This window comes from Acinonyx jubatus, chromosome B1, assembly GCF_027475565.1.
Source record: "Acinonyx jubatus isolate Ajub_Pintada_27869175 chromosome B1, VMU_Ajub_asm_v1.0, whole genome shotgun sequence".
In the NCBI taxonomy this organism is placed as follows: domain Eukaryota; kingdom Metazoa; phylum Chordata; class Mammalia; order Carnivora; family Felidae; genus Acinonyx; species Acinonyx jubatus.
In genome coordinates this window covers 68783756-68803719 of record NC_069382.1, presented here as the reverse complement: position 1 = coordinate 68803719, position 19964 = coordinate 68783756, and the positions used below count along the sequence as shown (strand labels likewise).

General features: G+C 36.4%; 1 protein-coding gene across 5 annotated transcripts in view; it reads left to right on the top strand.

Annotated features, from left to right (window-relative positions):
* The window catches only part of GRIA2 (glutamate ionotropic receptor AMPA type subunit 2), a 159272-nt gene that overhangs the window by 75827 nt on the left and 63481 nt on the right, over window positions 1-19964 (top strand). For all 5 annotated transcript variants that reach the window (XM_015084768.3, XM_053216802.1, XM_053216803.1 and 2 more), the window contains exons 3-4: window positions 5249-5488; window positions 18666-18862. In XM_015084768.3, coding sequence (XP_014940254.1) covers window positions 5249-5488; window positions 18666-18862 — 437 coding nt within the window. The remainder of the gene's footprint in view (window positions 1-5248; window positions 5489-18665; window positions 18863-19964) is intronic.

Here is a 19964-nt window from a genome sequence, read left to right as displayed (position 1 = left end):
CACACTTAATGTCGTTTCCCCAATTCCTAGAACAGTGTATAGTCGGTTCTCAAAAATACATGGTGAATGTGGAATGGATGATGTAGAATAAAATGGAGATGACTAGAAATGTCATGAACAGGACAAAGACGAATAATGAATTAATTATTCTGAAATATAGAACATCAATGATTACAAGACTTACGGTGCCATGATCAGAAAGGAAAAAATCAACACAAACACATGATTTTTAGGATACAATTTTTAGGGTTTTTTCCTGCTTGTTTATATAGTTGAATGATAGAGAATTAGACATTTTCCAGTGGGTGTTACTGGAGGGTGAGGGATGGGAGCTAAGCTATCAATTCCAGCGAAGGTAGACTGTATCTATCTTGTGTGCTGTAGCATTTTCTAAACCCAACCCCATGCTCATCACATCAAATGTTTACACTGTGTATTTGTTCAGTAAATAAATAGATAAAGGGAGACAGAAGACTTGCCAGTGAAGTTGTGGGAAGCATACATAACAAGTTGAATTTGACCTTGTTAAAAGGAGTGAGACCACTGAGAGACAAGATGTAAAAAGAGAAGGACAAACAATTGGAAGACAAGTCCTTGGAGAATGCCTTTTTAATTTAGGATGTGAAAAAAAATGGTATGACAGTGAAAGGTAATTAGAGGGAGAGGAAAAGTACCAAGATGGTATGATTTTACACTGGCAGCAATGTGGAGAAGAGATTGGAGGAGAACAAGCCTAATAACAAGAAAGCGAGAGAAAGAGAGAGAATTTCAAGATGCAAGGTTTTTATTGATAAATTTAGAGAAGCTAGGAAGGCTTGATCTGAGAAAAAGATTTGATTTGGTGACTAGGAGATCATTATCGACAAATGATAAGGAAATTTCAATAGTAAAGTCAGGGTCAAAGCTTGTAAGGGGTTAATGTCAGAAGTTCAGTGATGGAAGAAGAGATATTTTCAGTGACCTCCATGTTTTGAAGTCAGGATTGCTTGGTGACGTAGCTTTTACCAGACTTCGCACAGGTTGCAAAGGGGCTGTTACCATTACGGCTTATAAAGCAGCCTATGTCGTTTCATTGAAGCTAATGGCAATTTAGTATAAAAAATGTAAAACAAAAATAAAACATGCCTTGTTCTTTTTCTCCATTTCCACTAAATAACCATGCGAGTTTCTCCAGACTGTACCGAGTATGCTACACTAGCAGCACCAAGGAGCGGAATGACCCAAGAGGAAAAGAGGGGAGGTGGTTGCACCATCAGCATTGTTATTGGCTCATATCATCTGGGCTTGTAATAAAAAGTGGAATAATCAGCAAGTTACTTTTACCCAGGAGATGATCAGTTCTGCTGTTTGACCTAAAGTGTCTTTTAAAAGGACTTCCCTTTGCTGAGTTTCTCAAAGTTCATATTAAATATTTCATTCAAGCAGAGCTCAGTACGGGCATCTTTACCCACTACTCTGCAATCAGTTTTGAGTCTTAAGACATGGATGCAATTCTAATGTTAATCAGCACAATCATGCAGAAATTTTTAACAGTGTCTCAGAAGGCAGTGGTATGGTCCATGGAGCTAGAGGTGAAACTGAGCTTTTCTGTTCCTTCCTCTGCCTCCAGAGATGACATAGGGAAAGAAGGAATATATGTAGTGTGCTGTTATTGTCTAACTAATTTTAGAAAGCTATCTTTGGAATTATTTCTATTGCTTGTGACATATTATTTGGATATTCTCAGCAATAGTAAATCCTCTGTCTTCGAAAATGGATATAAGTTGGGGAGATAGCTTTAAAGTTTGGACCGATTGCTGGGAAATAAAGTTGAGATCATAATGAATAATTTTATTCTGATCAAGTGAGGAGTAATTTTGAGGCCGTGCACGTAATGTTTTTGTGTATCGTGTTGGTAGGGTCATGTATTATCTATCTGTGTTATGTTGGGAAAAGCATCAGTAGAATGCAAAAGTACTCTTAAGTACTTTGGGCTTGGGATGTTAGAAGCGTGACACTAAGGTTTTTGTGTTGTTGCTGTTGTTGCTTTGTTTGTTTGTTTGTTTGTTTTAATCTTGAGATGATACACAAAATACCTCAGCTCAAGTCAGCATTCTGATTGATTCCTGTTGTAAATCTCAGTGATATCTTTATCATGCTTGGGAACGGGGGCAGTGACAGAGGGAAATGAGCAATGTTGACCAAATGACTGTTGTATGTGTAACAAAGGGACATTAAAAGAGAAATATTTAGAAAAACAAGAAGATATCTACAAATAAGACAATTGAATATGTAGCACGAAGAAGTAAAGGACAAAGGAGGAGGGTTTGGAAGGACCAAGGATAGTCAAGAAAGAAAGGCCAATGTTACAAAATTATGCTCATTGGAGAATTAGCTGATTTGCCTGAAAAAAAGTGCCTTTTGAATCAGGTGAATTGCAATTTCTTGAGAAGTGTTGTACAGCTTGTGCCTGTTGTTGAGCCAAAGCCAAGTGTTTCCAGATGGCCACTATAACCAGGAGGCCCCTTGACAACTCACTTCAGAGTCTAAAACAAATGGAAAATGAAAGGTATGGCTCCTTATTAAGATTGTCTATTCATTCAAACGGGGGCATCCTTTATCAAGCATTCTGCTGATGCTGTGGCTGCTATTCCCATCACAGAAGCTATTTCACTTAAGATGAGAAGAAGTCTCATTAATAAATCATATCGCCCGATGTTCCTATAGTATTTAGATGACATGCCAACACTTCACAGGAAATGAAATAAAATGGATCCAGAGAGAATTTTATAGCAGTTTCCCCTCTTTATATGTCATATGGAATCATCAACTTCTGAACAAACTTAAGATTTAAGATGTACATGTCAGTACACATGTATCTATGTATAAAATAAGAAATCACCACAGGATTTGCCTAGAAGGTCTTAACAATGAAAGGTTTTTTTCACGTATGTGAAGAATGAGCCTAGTCAAACACATTAAAGGTTGTTTTCAACTTCTGTACTCAGATGAGGACAAATTATGAACATAAATAAAGGGCAGAAGTCTCACTCTATTTTATGTTAAAGTGTGAAATGTAAAGAAATATATTCAGTTGTTTTCTGAGATATATTAAACTATTCTCCAGAAGATTGGTAATAAAGAAGGAGATGTTGATTGATATATAATACAGATATAACCTAGAAATCCAAGAAACTTTATGTCAGAAAGACAGGAGTGGGTTGAAAATTAGTAAATATGTAAAGGAAAATGGGTATATTTGATAAATAGAAGTCACTCAAAGAAATAGCCTGTCTTGCTTTCCTTTCCTTTCATATCATATATAGTTGCTAAAAATTATTGCCTATTATGTACTGATTGTCTGGAATTGGTTATTAAAATCTGTATGTATTTTAGCAATGCTGTTATTCATGAAAACGCATCTATTTTTTCTACAGATATTTTATTTCTGAAAGGGAATAAAATTAAATACGATTGTATTGGTCTTATCCCTTAAATGGGATTAATTAATTTGAGAAGATGGTTGGTATTATGCTCTGGGTTGTTAGATTATGTTACTGGATAGTTTATTTCCATTCCTTGGATTGAACTGATCCTTGAGATTAAAACAGTATCAGCTATGCAATCATTTAAAGTCATGTGGTTGACCTGAATTGGTGGCTTTAAACATTGTGGCATGGGTGGTTTCTATAGGGAATTTCAGAGGAATCAGTCTTGGACAAAGTAACCCTTACTTCTCTTAGAGATAGTTTCAAATTTGTGTTTCAAAAAATCATTCTGGCCCTATTGTGGAGAATTGAATGGAAAGGAAATATTGGAGGAAGGAAGAAAGATGGGGAGGTTTTCCATTAATCCAAGTGAGAAGAGCAGTATTACCCATTACTTAAAAGCATGGACTTCGGCTCCAGACTGCCTACGTTTTAATACAGCATCTTCCACTTACTAGCTGTGTGACTTTGGGAAAATAATATAATCTTCCTGTGTTTCAACTTTTCAATCAAAATTCTTATTTGGGAATAATAATAGCTCCTGCCTCAAGAGTTCTAATGAGAAATAAATGAGTTAAAGTACCGTAGATCATGCCCGGCACAAGGCAAGTACAGTGTAAGTAGGGGCCATTAGTGAACTAGGATGATTGGAATGGAGAGACAAATAAGTGGTCCACATCTGAGTATATATAGGTATTAGGATAAACGATAATTAGTGATAGTCCAACTGTGGGGGAGGGGGTAGGAGAAGGCATTGTCATATGTCATTTACCAAAATAAAAATATCCGTTAGAAGGTAAAGGACTGTGGAACAATGGGGACTTTCAATTAAAATATCATTATTTTTTTTTTTTTTAAGAATCATGGTCCTAAGTCAAAATATTTTGGTGATATTGTTTGTTTTGTATGGAGTAGAACATACAGGTAAGTTAAGTCCCTGAGAAAGATTAAAATTAGGAGTTCAGAACTCCACTTAACTGCTACTTGACTTGAGAGAGCCTAAGTGAGAGGTCTCTTTTTGGTGAGACCTGTCTCTTTGTGTATGATGTGAGTCTTGCATCTGTTTTCTCCTAAAGAGCTTTCATTCAGCCTTAGAACTCTTCATGTGCCCTCTGACCTTCTAGTGTGAAAGCGTCATTAACACAATAAATCCTTTTAAACAATCAGATATTAGAGGCAATGAGATGTTATGAATGTGTATACATGTCAGGTAATTGCACTTTGTTCTTTTTATACATAATGATTGTTGCTTATCCTTTTTTTCAATAGGGCTGTCCTAAAATAGTTGCCACTTACAAGATTTGTTCAAGAATAATGTATATATTTCCTTGCAGCAAAAATTACTTTTTAATGCCATATAATTCTTTGAATTCCTCAGAGAGAGTGCTAAGTAAATGAGTGTCCATACATTGGTTGGATCATTGATATACACTCTATATTTTTTCAGTTTGATTATTTTATATTTCGTATAAAGGGCATTATGTTTTTTAATGTTTATTTTGGAGAGAATGAGAGAAGAGAGAGAGAGAGTGAGAGTGAGCAGGAGGGGAGGGGCAGAGAGAGAGTGACACAGAATCCAAAGCAGGCTCCAGGCTCCGGTCAGCAACAGAGCCCAACTCGAGGCTCAAACTCACCGACCGGGAGATCATGACCTGAGCTCAAGTCAGACGCTTAACCGACTGAGCCACCCAGGTGCCCTGAGAGGGCATTTAAGTGTTAAGCAAATCTGTGTGATTGTATGCCAATTTCAATGATATATCTTTTCTCTTTTTCCTATTCAGTCTGCTCCCAGTTTTCAAGAGGAGTCTATGCTATTTTCGGATTTTATGATAAGAAGTCTGTAAATACCATCACATCGTTTTGTGGAACGCTCCATGTCTCCTTCATCACTCCCAGCTTCCCAACAGATGGTACTCATCCATTTGTCATCCAGATGAGACCTGACCTCAAAGGAGCGCTTCTTAGCTTGATTGAATACTATCAGTGGGACAAGTTTGCATATCTCTATGACAGTGACAGAGGTGAGTGACAATATCCCCATGTCTTTGCAGTGGGTCAAATTCAATGCCTACACTTGGCATTTACGTGTGATGTTATGGAGCTACACAAATGTATTAAAGTCTAAGGGTCACTTGATTTAATTTTGCTGTGTAAATGAATAATGCAATTTGAAACTCGGGAAACATAGTTAACAGAGTTAAAAAAAAAAGTTGTGAACGTACAATTTAAAGATATAGACTCTGTCGACCCGATGTGCAGATGTTCAGTTGTCATTTAATAGCACTTTCTGTCATCAGCAGCCGAGACCCTATGGTGACTACAATCACCAGTCAGTGAATTGTCTGCCTTGAAAATGGGTGTAAGTGACACGTGAATAAATATGTAAATAAGAACTTCTAAGGAAATTAATAGCGATTAAATGTTTTCACATGCAAAAGTTTTATCAGGCAGGTGTGATTGTTGTTAACGGCGCTTTCAAATGATACCCCAGAATCTCTGAGAAGTTGAAGGACTGCTCAGGATCCACTTGAACAACTTGTGTGCAGTTTGACATAAGTCTTCCGACACCAGACCCACAATTTTCCATAATTCTAGGTTTACGATGAGATATTATTTATTAGCACACCAGCTGGATAGACTCTTAGCTTATCATACTGAAGTTGTATTTTCAGGGGGAGTTATTTCCTTTGTGTTTCCCAAATCTCTTGTTGCAAAGCTTGGTATTAAGAGACCTGCTTGACTTGTATGTCATAGAATCCCAGATGTTCTTTATCAAAAATTTATTTATTTATTTGAGTGTAGCTGGCGCACAATGTTACATAAGTTTCAGGTGTACAACAGGGATTCACCATCTCTGTACATTAGGCTACGGTCACCACAAGCATAGCTACCATCCATCACCACACAACACTATTACAATACCACTGAACACGTTCTTTATGCTTTATGCATTTTATCCCCATGACTCATTCATCCCACACCTGCAAGCCTCTGTCTCTCACTGCCCTTCACCATTTTGCCCAGCTGCCTACCCCCTCTCCTCTGACAACTATCCGTTTCTTTTCTGTATTCTCTGTTCTCTGTATTTGATAGTTTGTCCTCTGTATTTGTAGGTCTGGTTCTCCTTTTTGAGGGATTCTGATCCTGTTTGTTTATTCATTTGCTTTGTTTTTTCGATTCCACATCTGAGTGGGATCATGTGGTATTTGTCTTTCTCTTTCTGACTATCTCACTTAGCATACTACCCTCTAGATCCATCCATGTTGTAAGAGATGGCAAGATCTCATCCTTTTCTTTTTTATGACTGAGTGATATTCCATTGTATACATAGCACATCTTACTTATCCAGTCATCTATTAGTAAAGACTTGGACTGCTTCTAAATCGTGGCTATGGTAAATAATGCTGCGGGAAACACAGGGGTGCATATATCTTTTCAAATTAGTGTTTTCATTTTCTTTGGAATCTCAGATGTTAACTATTCCTGGGTCCATGATTTGGCTTCTGTGGGTCTGTGTACTTACTAAAGCTGTATGAACATTTTGTGCCCATGTTTGCATATGCCTTTTTCTAAAGGCAGTATCCATAACCAAACCCCAAAAGGTTAAGAACCACTATTTTAAGAGCACCTAAGTACCAAACTGTGCTTCCTTTGGCAGCTTGCTTCCTGGAATATTGAAAGGTTCAAATGAAAACCAGAAGCCTGTTTCGACCAAGATAGGGCACCTTGTTAACCCACAAGGGCAGACAAGAAGAAAGCCAGCCATCAGTCAATTCTCCATTGATCAGTTTGTAGTCATTTGGGGCAGCAGTCCCATCTGGAGTGCTCAAGCTAGGTGTCTGATTCTCTGCCCCTCCTCCAGGTCCAGGGAATGAGAACGCTCAGTGGAAAAGCCTGTCAGCACTCTACAAGCTGAAAAGAGTTGCTGTGTCAACTACTTTTCCCCCCTGCTTTGAGAAGGGAGAGCTTAGCTATTCCTCTGAGGAATGAAAAACTGAAACAACCATTTAGAGAAAATATGGATTGCAATGTGCTGGATGATTCGGAAGCATACTTCTTATTAATGTGATAAAAGGTCTTACAAAACTGACCTTATTCATGGTCTTCCCTGTTGCTCTCTGCCAACTCCTTAAGCACTCTGTTATGTTAATAAAACTAGCCTGCCATCCGGGAGTATTCTGAATACCTCTTTCACCCTTGCATCCTGTTGCTGTAATTTCTGCCACCCAAATATATTCTCTCTCTGGACACTCTTTTTCATTGTCTTCACTCCAGGCCAGGCCACCAGCATGGGTTCATTTTCTCAGCCTCCCCATTTCCACACCTGTTTCTCTTTAATCCATTTTCCACAAAGTAGCTGGAACATGTAAATGCTTTCCAATGCTTTTCTGACCTCATCACTCCTTTGCTTAAAATGCTTCTCATTAAAATGAAGACACAGTTGACTTTAACATTAAACATGGCTTTAATTAAGGTCTGATTCCTGGCAATTTATCCTGCTCACTCACCGAGTTAAATCTGTCTAACTAACCTTCTTTCACTGTCTCCACATGCACCAAACCACACTCTCTCGCCTCAAATCTCTGCACACAGCTCTAGTTCTTTCTCCTCCTTGGTGTCTTAGTCTATAGAGGTAGCATTTCTATAGCGTGATCTCCTAGTTATTCTCTCTCAAAGAAGTCTCTTCTTTTCCTACATAATACATGTCACAATTTATAATTAATAGTAGTATTCATTCTTTCACTCAAAAACTGCTACTGAGCCCCTACTATGTTCCAGGGACTGTTTTAGTCACACAGGCCAAGCATTGTCATTTATTTGGCTCTGGGTGTAAACCCCAGGAAGGCAATGTCCAGGCAGTAACCATTCCACTGGGTGTATAGCTTGTAATTGTACACACGGGGCTTGAGACAATACTGGAACAGAGCTGACAGTCAATAAATAGAATGAATAAGTGAATAAGTCAAGCATCTGTGTATTTTTTTAATTAATTAATTAATCATTTACTTGCTTGCTTGCTTACTTACTTACTTACTTTAGAGAGAGAGAGTGCCAGTAGGGAATGGGCAGAGAGAGAGCGGGACAGAGGATCTGAAGCAGGCTCTGTGCTCACAGCAGAGAGCCCAATGTGGGGCTCAAGCTCACGCAGTGTGAGATCATGACCTGAGCTGAAGTTGGGTGCTGAACCAACTGAGGCACCCAGGCGCCCCAAGCGTCTGTGTATTGTAAGTTTGAGATGATATTAGAAACTGATTCTCATCTGCTAAATTGAAGGATCAGAAGACGAATTCTCTTCACTGTTTGACAAGGTTGAAGGTGGCATTTTTACTTCAGGGCCATACTTCACCCTCACTGTGACTCCCTCTAGGTGAAACCGAACTTTTGAGAAAACTCATGTTAGACAACGCCTGCCACGGATAGAAAAAGAGAAACTCTAGTATTTGAAGAGAGATACTGAGGCTTTGGGAAATGATCAGGTGAAGATGGCTGAGTTTATATACTTGTGAAAGGAACCCAAGACATTTTGAGTGACTTTATTAGTACTTACTTTGGAAATACTCAATGAAAATGAAGTGATGAGGTAATAATACCAAGTTATGAAATTCATAATATCAAGTTATGAAAATGAAGTGATGAGGTAATACCATTTACATATTCCTATACATAACTTGATAGGAGTTTAAGTTCATCCATGGAGAAAAGAATATTGGTTACAATATCACTGTCCTTAATACAATATTAAGGACAGAATGGCTGTATGGACACATGTTTGAGGTGTTATCAAATAGCTGCTCCCATTTTAATAGAAGAGTATTACACTGGATCTGAAACTATTTTCAGAGATTAATGTGTAAGACTCAAAATACTGGCAAAAACTCGACCTTTACAGTGTTTTACTTGGATCAATGAAATGGGATTTTGCTGATTTTTTTTCTTAGACTGTCTTAATTTTCATAGCTTTGCCATCATATTACATCTTAAAAAAGTTCATTCATGCAGTCATCGTGCGACTGGGTTCCTTTCCTTCGATCCTTAACCCATTTCTCATATACTTCAAGGAAATGCCTTCTTCTTTAGTGTTATGTGATATGAGAATGCACCTTTGTTCCCTTTATCCATACTATGCATGCTTTAAAAATAGATTCCATGGTTTCATCTCTCAATATAGCTCTACATGCTCCAATTTCAGATAATTTGGTCTGTCCTTGATGTGGCAGTCTCTCTACTTCCTGGATTATAAAGGGTTTTTTTCTCTGAAGTTTTTAAAGTCTAATTTGAATTCCAGGTAGTTAGCATACAGTGTTATATTAGTTTCAGGTGTACAGTGTAGCAAATCAATACTTCCATACAACACCTGGTGCTCCTCATAGCAAGTACCCTCCTTAATCCCCATCCTCTAACCCATCTCCCCACTCACCTCCCCTCTGCTAACCATCAGTTTGTTCTCTGTAGTTAGGAATGTGTTTCTTTTGCACGCGCTCGCTATCTCTCTCTCTATCACACACATTTTTCCCTCAAGCTTGTTTGTGTTGTTTTCTTAAATTCCACGTGTGAGTGAAATCATATGGTATTTTTCTTTCTCTGACTTGTTTTGCTTAGCATTATAATCTCCAGATCCATCCACGTTGCTGCAAATGGCAAGATTTCATTCTTTGTGTATACATACCACATCTTTTTTACTCATTCACCAATCAACGGACATTCAGGCTGCTTCCATATCTTGGCTATTATAAACGATGCGGCTATAAATGTAGGGGTGCATGTATCCCTTTGAATTAGTGTTTTTGTATCATTCGGGTAAATACCCAGTATGGCCATTGCTGGATCATAAGGTAGTTCTATTTTTTTATTTATTTTTTTTATTTTTGAGGAACCTCCATTCTGTTTTCCACTGTGGCTACACCAGTTTATATTCCCATCAACAGTGCACGAGGGTTCCTTTTTCTCCACATCCTTGCCAATGTATGTTGTTTCTTGTGTTGTTGATTTTAGCCATTCTGACAGGTGTGAGGTAATATCTTATTGTAGTTTTGATTTGCATTTCCCTGGTGATGAGTGATGGTGAGAATCTTTTCATGTATTTGTTGGCCATCTGTATGTGTTCTTTGGAGAACTGTCTGTTCAAGCTACAAATAATTGGATTATTTGTATTTTAGGTGTTCATGTTACAAATAATGGGATTATTTTTGTATTTTGAGTGTTGAGTTTCATAAGTTATTTATATATTCTGGGTACTAACCTTTTATCAGATATGTCATCTGCAGATATCTTCTCCTATTCTGTAGGTTGTCTTTTAGTTTTGTTAATTATCTCCTTTGCAGAAATAATTAACCTATGCAAAAGCAGAAGCTTTGGATGTAGTGCCAATAGTTTATTTTTGCTTTTGTTTCCCTTGCCTCAGGAGACATATCTAGAAATAAGTTGCTACAGCCAATGTCAAAGAAGTTGCTGCCTGTGTTCTCTTCTAGGATTTTCATGGTTTCAGGTCTCAAATTTCGATCTTTAATCGATTTTGAATTTATTTTTGTGTGTGGTGTAAGAAAGCCATCCGTTTTCATTTTTTGCATATTGCCGTCCGGTCTTCCCAACACCATTGTTGAAGAGACTGTCTTTTACCGATTAGATATTCTTTCCTGCTCTGTGAAAGATTAATTGACCACGTAAGTGTGGGTCCTTTCTGGATGTTCTATTCTGTTCTATTGATCTATGTGTCTGTTTTTGTGACACTGTCATACTGTTTTGATTATTACAGCTTTGTAATATAATTTGAATACTACAGCTTTGTAATATAATTTGAAGTCCGGAATTGTGATGCCTCCAACTTTGCATTTCTTTTTCAAGATTGTTTTGGAAATTCGGGGTCTTTTGTGGTTCCTTACAGATTTTATGATTATTTGTTGTAGTTCTGTGAAAAATGCTGTCGGTATTTTGATAAGGATTGAATTAAATGTGTAGATTGCTTTGGGTAGTATAGACATTTTAACAATATTTGCTTTTCTAATCCATAAGCATAGGATGCCTTTCCATTTCTTTCTATCATCTTCAGTTTCTTTCATCAGCGTTTTAGAGTTATCAGAGAATAGGTTTGTCACCTCTTTGGTTAGGTTTATTCCTGGATATCTTATTATTTGGGGTGCAATTGTAAATGGCATTGTTTTTTAAATGTCTCTTTCTGCTGTTTCATTATTGATGTATAGAAATGAAAGAGATTTCCATACATTGATTTTGTATCCTGCAACTTACTAAATCCGTTTATCAATTCTAGCAGTCTTTTGGTGGAATCTTTTATGTTTTCTATGTTAGTATTGTGTTGGTATCGTGTTGGTATCGTGTTAGTATCTATGTTAGTATAGTTAATATAGTGAACATTTTAATTCTTCCTTACCAATTTGGATGCATTTTATTTCTTTTTGTTGTTTGATTGTTGTGGCTGGGACTCCAGTACTCTGTTGAATAAAAGTGGTGAGTGGATAGCCTTGTCTTGTTCATGACCTAGGGGAAAGGCTCTCAGTTTCTCCCCCTTAAGGATGATGCTGGCTGTGAGTTTTTCATAGATGGCCTTTATTATGTTGAGGTATGTTCCCTCTAAACCTATTTTGTTCAGAGTTTTTAATCAGGAATGGATGTTATACTTTGTCAAGCGTGTTTTCCTCATCTATTGAAATGATCATATGGTTCTTAACCCTTTCTCTTATTTATGTGATGTATTATATTGACTAATTTGTGAATATTGAGCCACTCCTGCAATTCAGGAATAAATCCCACTTAGTTGTGGTGAATGTTTTTTTTTAATGCATTGTTGAATTCAGTTTGCTAATATTTTATTGAGAATTTTTGTTTGTATGTTCAGCAGGAATATTGGCCTGTAGTTCTCTTTTTGGTGGTGTCGTTATCTGGTTTTGGTATCAGGGTATTTCTGGCCCCATAGAATGAATTTGGAAGTTTTTCTTCCCTCTCTCTTTTTCAAATAGTTTGAGAAGATTAGGTATTAACTCTTCTTTAAATGTTTGGTAGAATTCACCTGTGAGGCCATCTTCTCCTGGGCTTTTGTTGTTTGGGAATTTTTTGATTACTGACTCAATTTCTTTGCTGGTTATCAATCTGTTCAAATTTTCTGTTTCTTCCTGTTTTCGTTTTGGTAGTTTATATGTTTCTAGGAATTTATCCATTTCTTTTAGGTTGTCCAATTTGTTGGCATTCAGGTTTTTTCCAATTAAAAAAATTTTTAATGTTTACTTATTTGTGAGAGAGAGACAGAGTGTGAGTGGGGGAGGAGCAGAGAGAGAGGGGGACACAGTATCCAAAGCAGGCCCCAGGCTCTGAGTTGTCAGCACAGAGCCTGACGCGGGGCTCGAACTCACGAACCGCGAGATCATGACCTGAGCTGAAGTTTTTTTCCAATTTTTAATAATTACTTTTCTAAGAGTCTAGAATTAAGTAAGCATACTGGTAAATTTTAATTTCTAAATATATTAATTGATGTTCTTTTAAGCAGCGTAGGGCCCAAGCATGATAATAGCCGCCGAACATTCTGCCCCGAATATGAACTGGATGAAAAAAAAAATTAAAATGTTCTGTGCTTTGTTCATTGCACTGCGGTTAACTAAGACGGCCACTTACACCCTTCCTGTGTCCAACCTTCCATCAAAATACTGAGCAACATGCCCAAGAGTCCACATCCCAATTATTAATGAGGAAGAACATAGATGCATCCTAGCCTTCGTAGGGGTCATCTCTGACTATTTCAAGCTTGCCCACGAGAAGAGTGCTGGAATGTTCATTTGGCACTCGTGACGTTTTAGGACTGCTGGTGTCTTCTATTTATCCAGGCAGGAGCCTGCCACTCCTTGATGACCCAGTGCTCGTCCTAAAAGCTGCATGTTATTACTTCATAGACAGTCAGTAGATGGATCTTCAATGCAGTTTGAACTATACAGTAATGGGCTTACCTGTGGTGATACATTAAATATAGTTTCATCTTTGGATATATTTGTATTAAATTTGAACCAAGACCTCAGTCGAAATGTGGTGTTTTTTTTTTTAATTTATTAGTTCAGTGTCAATAAGGTAAGAAGTTAACACCTTCCTATTCACAGTAAGTAAAACCACAACTAATGCTTTATATCTTTAGGTCTTGATTTTGATTTTGAGCCACACTATTCGTTCCCTGAAGGGAAGGCACTTTGATTCCAGTTCCAAGAAGAAATCATGCATAGAATAAAATTATAAATTTCTTTTCAGATGTTCCTGAGAAAGTCAATGAGGGAAATGTATATTAATCTAATCTGGCCTAGGCATGCTGCCATGATTTAGTTATCATAAATATTAATCTCTGTGCCTGAAAGATGAATCAGGACAGTGAATTTTAAATGGAAAAAAGAAAATGTTTTTAAGAAGAAAGAAATAGTCTGTATGAAATATACCTATTTGCAGTAATCATTTTTAATTCTACCCACTAATGTGCAAACTAAAACACTTAAACTTTCCCTGTCTTCAGGCTGATGGCTTTTCTATAATTCTGTCATAGTATTATTAACACTAGCTCAAGATGAAACTGTGAAGCACTGATAGTAATACTTTGGTAGAGTTTTAGGGAGATTGTCGGCTTACAAATAGGTTATACAACTATAACTAGTCTCATAACAATTAGGCAAAAGAAGTTATGTAATTTAACCAAACATAGTCTAGCCATTCTTTATTTTAGTCAAAAGTCTGGAGAATTTATAGAACTTAGAACTTAATTTTAGACCCTTATAATATTCTTGAGATGCTTTAGAACATAGTTTCAATATATTTATTAACAGGAATATTAATTTTCTTTTTTTTTTCCTATTTGTAGATAAACAACTGTATATCTCAAGTTTTCTTTGTTCTGAGTAATTCAGAAATCAGTCTCTGCTATAATTCAAATATCCTGTTATGATATAGATATTAGAGTAGAATAACTTTAAATAAAACGATATTTATATAGAATTCCCACTGTCCATACAAGTTTATATTCTGATTAAGGGATAGAGGTATTTATAGATAGTTTTATGGTAGTTTGTGTGGAAGGGAAAAGTCATTTATTACCTCAAGTAATAGTTTTTCCCCTAATTAGAATATGGTATCAAGAGACCAAGCACATGAATTTGTGTTAGGTTTGAAGAGATTCATTTCATCTCCATAGTTGTCACATGTATTTTCGGTGATTTTTAAATTTTAAATTGATCTGTTAATTTACAAGTAATCAGAATTAATGCAAAACTCTTAGTTGTAGGGAAGACACAGGTCACGTTGAGAGATCGAGAGATCAGTTACTATTACTGAGTAAACAAATCTAAAAATCTCCTCAAATCATGAGTCAGACCATGTCATGGATTATGAGTTACTTCTGGCTGTCGCTAGGAGATGGCTTAATATTATTCATTGTCTTATGATGACACTAAAATAATCAAATCTTATATTGCACGACTTGAGCTATTTAGCTTCTTAATGGATGTATGTTTCTAGGCTTCATAGGTTACCAAATATTAATTCTGAGAGTTTTGAAAGCAGAAGATCCACACTAACTGTGAGTTACTTTAGACACATAGAATGAATGAGTTGAAAACTCAACAATTTCTTTAAATACATTCTTATTAATTTTATATGTCATCTCCATATTCTTTGACATGATCTGCCAATACATGTTAGGTATAGATATATCACTTGAAACCCATTTACAAATTGTTATTTATATATTGAGAGATGGAACAGAATATCAAGCACTTGAAATTTCAGTATGTGGTAAATTTCATGATTAAATAAAAACAAAATGAATAATTTATTGCTTAGAAGTAAGGAATCCCACTTGCAAGTGCTATGTGATAATATATGGATAGCATATTGAACATCATCCATGCATATAACATTTTTAAGAGGTAACAAGGAAGAGTTAGTTGCGTGAAGATTGAAATGTGGAAAAGTAGGGCTGAGATAGAAGAGGTTTAGAGAATTATCTTTTTTTCCTACTCAGAAGACTGGATAGATTTAATAACTGTTTTCAAGCACTTTGAAATCTGTTGAATTGATCATGATGACCAGCTGTATGCTCTGTCTTCACTGATGATGAAAAACAGGAAGAGGGTTTGAATTATATCATGGAAAGAGTTAATGTATTTATGGTGAATGGAAATCATGGGTGACCCATGAAGTTTTTAAAGAAGTTTTGCCATTAATCGATTTTTTTTTACAAGGAATGTGGTCTTTTGTTTAAATTATCCCTTCAGATAAGACTAGACAGAGGAAACTTATTGTTGTTTTGCCAAAAATCTGAAATTCACTTTAAGTTCAATTTATGGCTCAATTTTCCAATTTGAAATAAAAATAAATTATTTTCAATTTTCATAATGAAATATTTTAAATAAAAAATAGAGTGAATAAAAGAAGACACCCAAAGACTCTTTTTTTATTTTTATTTTTTTGGAATGTTTTTTGGTTTTGAAGGAGAGAGAGACAGAATGTGAGCAGGGGAGGAGCAGAGAGAAAGGGAGACACAGAATCCAAAGCGGGCTCCAGGCGCTGAGTTGTCAGCACAGAGCCCAACGTGGGGCCTGAATTCACATACTGTGAGATCGTGATCTAAGCTGAAGTCGGACGCTTAACCATCTGAGCCACCCAGGTGCCCCGACCCCAGGCACTCTTAACTCGGCTATGTTAATGACCAATATACAAGGAATCCTGTTTTATCTATATCCTTTTGCCCTTCACAATTATTTTGGAACCAATACCGGACATCATGTCATTTCATCTGTACATATTTCAGTTTGTATTTTGAAAGAATTCTCTTGTTTTCAACATAACCACAATATCATTGGCATATGCAGACAGATTAACAGTAATTCATTAATATCATCATCTATTTTTCCCATAGGTTATTTGAATGAAGATAAAAATGAGGTCCATATCCCCCAATTGTTTAATATATCTCTTAAGTGATTTGTAACATAATGTAGAGTTTCAATTTGATGGTTGCCGACATTATGATATTTAGTGTATTACTCTGCTGTATATTCCTTATGGATTGCTGGGTAGATCTAGAAGCTTGATAAGACTCACGTTCACTTTTTTGGCAGGAATACTCCACAGATGGTTTGAATATTCCTAGTTAGAGACATATAACTTCTGTTCATCTCTTTTTGTGTGTTGTTAGCAACAGTTAATGATCGTAACCTTGATTCATTGATTCACTACGTGTACAACATGGTCATAATTCTAAATCTATATACCTTCATCATTTATTAGCTGGAGGCTTTCCAAAAAGGAAAACCTGTCTTAATTAATTATTATCCTGAGTATAGTTCATATAGGAAGAGCAAAAAAAAAAAAAATGCATGTTTCTCTTCCTTTATTTACCAATTTCAGAATAATAAGTCAGCTCCTAGTATCCCTCAAAGACAACCAGATATTTAGATATATATTTAAATGTCACTTACTCAATTTCTTTGCTGGTCATCAGTCTGTTCAAGTTTTCTATTTCTTCCTGTTTCAGTTTTGGTAGTTTAGATGTTTGCATATCATTAAGAATTCATGGATTTAAAATATTTTATGTATTTAAAAGTCTTTTGCAGTTATTATTCTTATTGATACCCAGATTGCCTCATCTTTACTTAAAGTGATCTTTATTACATTGGCTCCTGAGTCCTTTGACACAATGCTGGTAGTTTGGGAGGGCTTCCTTGCATTTTGTATCACAAGGTGTTCTAGGCTAATCTTAGGTACGCTTGGCTGGTGTTTAGGCAGTGAGAGTTTTAATGATGTTTTCCAGGTACTATAGTTTTAACATTTAATATGTTTTTTTTAATTTATTTTTTATTTTTATAAAAACATTTTTATTTATTTATTTTTGAGAAACAGAGAGAGAAAGTGAAGGAGAGAGTGAGCACATGAGTGGGGGAGGGGCAGAGAGAGAGAGTGAGGGAGAGAGAGAGAGAGGATCTGAAGTGGGCTCCACACTGACAGCAGCAAGCCCGATGTGGGGCTGGAACTCACATATCATGAGATCATAACCTCAGCTGAAGTAGTCAGACGCTTAACCAGCTGAGCCACCCAGGTGCCCCTATAGGTTTTAACATTTAGAATACATTTATTTTTGCCATAGTAAATGGATTTAATTAAAGTTTAGTACATGAATAAAATTTATAGAGCACATTAGGTAAGTCTCACATTTTATGGGTAAAAAGGAATCAGCATTCTTCTGAGAAAGATGCAGTTCTTTCTGGAATCAGGAAGATGATGTGATAAGCCCTGAATTCTTTTTGGAGTCCAGATTCTGTGTTGTTCATTAAACTATTAATAGAAATGATGCATTTAGGTTGGCCGTGAAGAGCTGGAGTGATGTGGAAGACAAGTTTATGTACTGCTTTTCCAAGTGCTAAGCTGCAGATTTAACTTTAGGCAATAAATTCACAAATTGAGGTAATGTACAAACAATGAAAAATAAAAATAACATTTTCTCGGTCGTATGATGCAATAAGCAAAATTACTACTAAATATGAAACTGGTCTCATAGTTTGGGAAATTAAGTAAATGTAACAAGTCTGTGTTAGAAAACCAACTGCTACCATCTGGTTGATAGGTGAACATTTTAATCCCTATGGGATCAGTCCCAATAACAATAACAACAACAAAAAACCGATATAACAGAGGCTGAGGAGAAGAAACTGCTGATTGGGAGACATGACAGCCTCCTCGAGATTATTTGCTCCTGTGCTCACAGAGGCTCATGTAGATTTGTCTCCCTGAAAGTGTTACGACCTCCTCAAGGATGTTAATTGGAAATGATAGAACATCATACGTAACGGAACAGTCTTTTCCATTCTGTAAGAGAAAGAAATGTGTGCTCTGTCTTTGTATTTCACTTTAACCAAAGGTATCACAGACATTACTCTTTAGTAGCACCAGAAGACAGCTGAGAGAGCTGAAAGAAGGGGAGACTATTTATCCCTCCAAAACTCTTTCCATCAGAACAATAGCATGTAGATAAAAGAGTTTCTGATGTGAAGTGGAAATAAGTCAATGTTGATAAAGATCGTAGATGTAGCTTTTTAGAGGAGTCAACATCCCTTCGGTTGACGAAAATAGCAGCCTTAAAAATATATCCGCCGTCGATTTCACAACATAATTCTGAGTTATTTAAGTATCTTTATTGGTCATCATTTTTCTTTGCCTTCCTAGGCTTATCAACGCTGCAGGCAGTGCTGGACTCCGCTGCTGAGAAGAAATGGCAGGTGACTGCTATCAATGTGGGAAATATTAACAATGACAAGAAAGATGAGACGTACCGATCACTTTTTCAAGATCTGGAGTTAAAAAAGGAACGGCGTGTCATCCTGGACTGTGAACGGGATAAAGTAAACGACATTGTAGACCAGGTTGGCTCTGCTCTGTTTTCTAATGGCACCAAATATAGAATGTGCGTGCAATGTCAGCATTTGCAATGAGTATTTGTGTGAGGTGCTTGAACAGCAGTTTTTACTTTATGGTTTATGTAGGATGCAGCAGGGATCATCAATTAAATTATCTCCGGCTTCAGTTAGCAATAGCAGATGGTCTTCAATAATGCTGACACATCATACTAATCATTAAATATATTCAATATGTAATTCCTGACTCTTATGCTTTATATGATAAGCATTACCTTAAACTTTGATATTTTTAGTTGGAAAATTAAAATTTAACTTGTTGAACTTTTTAGGCATAAAGAAATAGCCACATTAAGTGAAATTGAGGCTGGGTTCAAAGGGAAAAGTGAGTAGTTCATGAATTCTTTGGCAAAACATGGAGTACTTCAATCATTAGAGTGCAGTATGGAACATTAAGTCTATATTGTTGTCTGGATGGGTGTTTGTCTTCAGAAAAAGTGTGTATATGTTTTTCCAGGAATCATGTTTTTCCTCCTAGTAGGTAGATTTTATATCACCATAAAACTATTAATCTATGAAATTAAAATATGTAGGAGAGTCATATTCAGTCTGTGTTTGCTGTTTGAGAAGTTTACCGTACATAAGGATGTTTTATCTGTGCTTATTACCACACCACCTTGATTCCATTTAAGATTTTTTGGGGGGATAAGACAGCCGTACAGTAATATCCTACTGATAAAAATAAAATCCACTGTATCACATAGATAAGGTAAGTGACCAGGGATGTTGCTGAAGCAACGGAAGCAGCATCATAATTTACTAAGTTAAGGTTTGCTTCACTGGATATCTGCTTTTCCTAACTTGTAGGTGTGTGTGTGTGTGTGTGTGTGTGTGTGTGTGTGTGTGTGTAGTAGCTTCTAGGGATAATATAGGATTGGAAGAAAAACATGCAGTTAAGCATGCATTTCTTGGCCCTTTCAGCCTTTGAGGAGACAATTAGATTCACTAATTTGTATAACACAAAGCATTTTGAAAACATAAATGTTGACGAAGCCTTAATTGATATGTAATAACACAGGCCCTAAGACATACAAAATGGATCTCACATAAA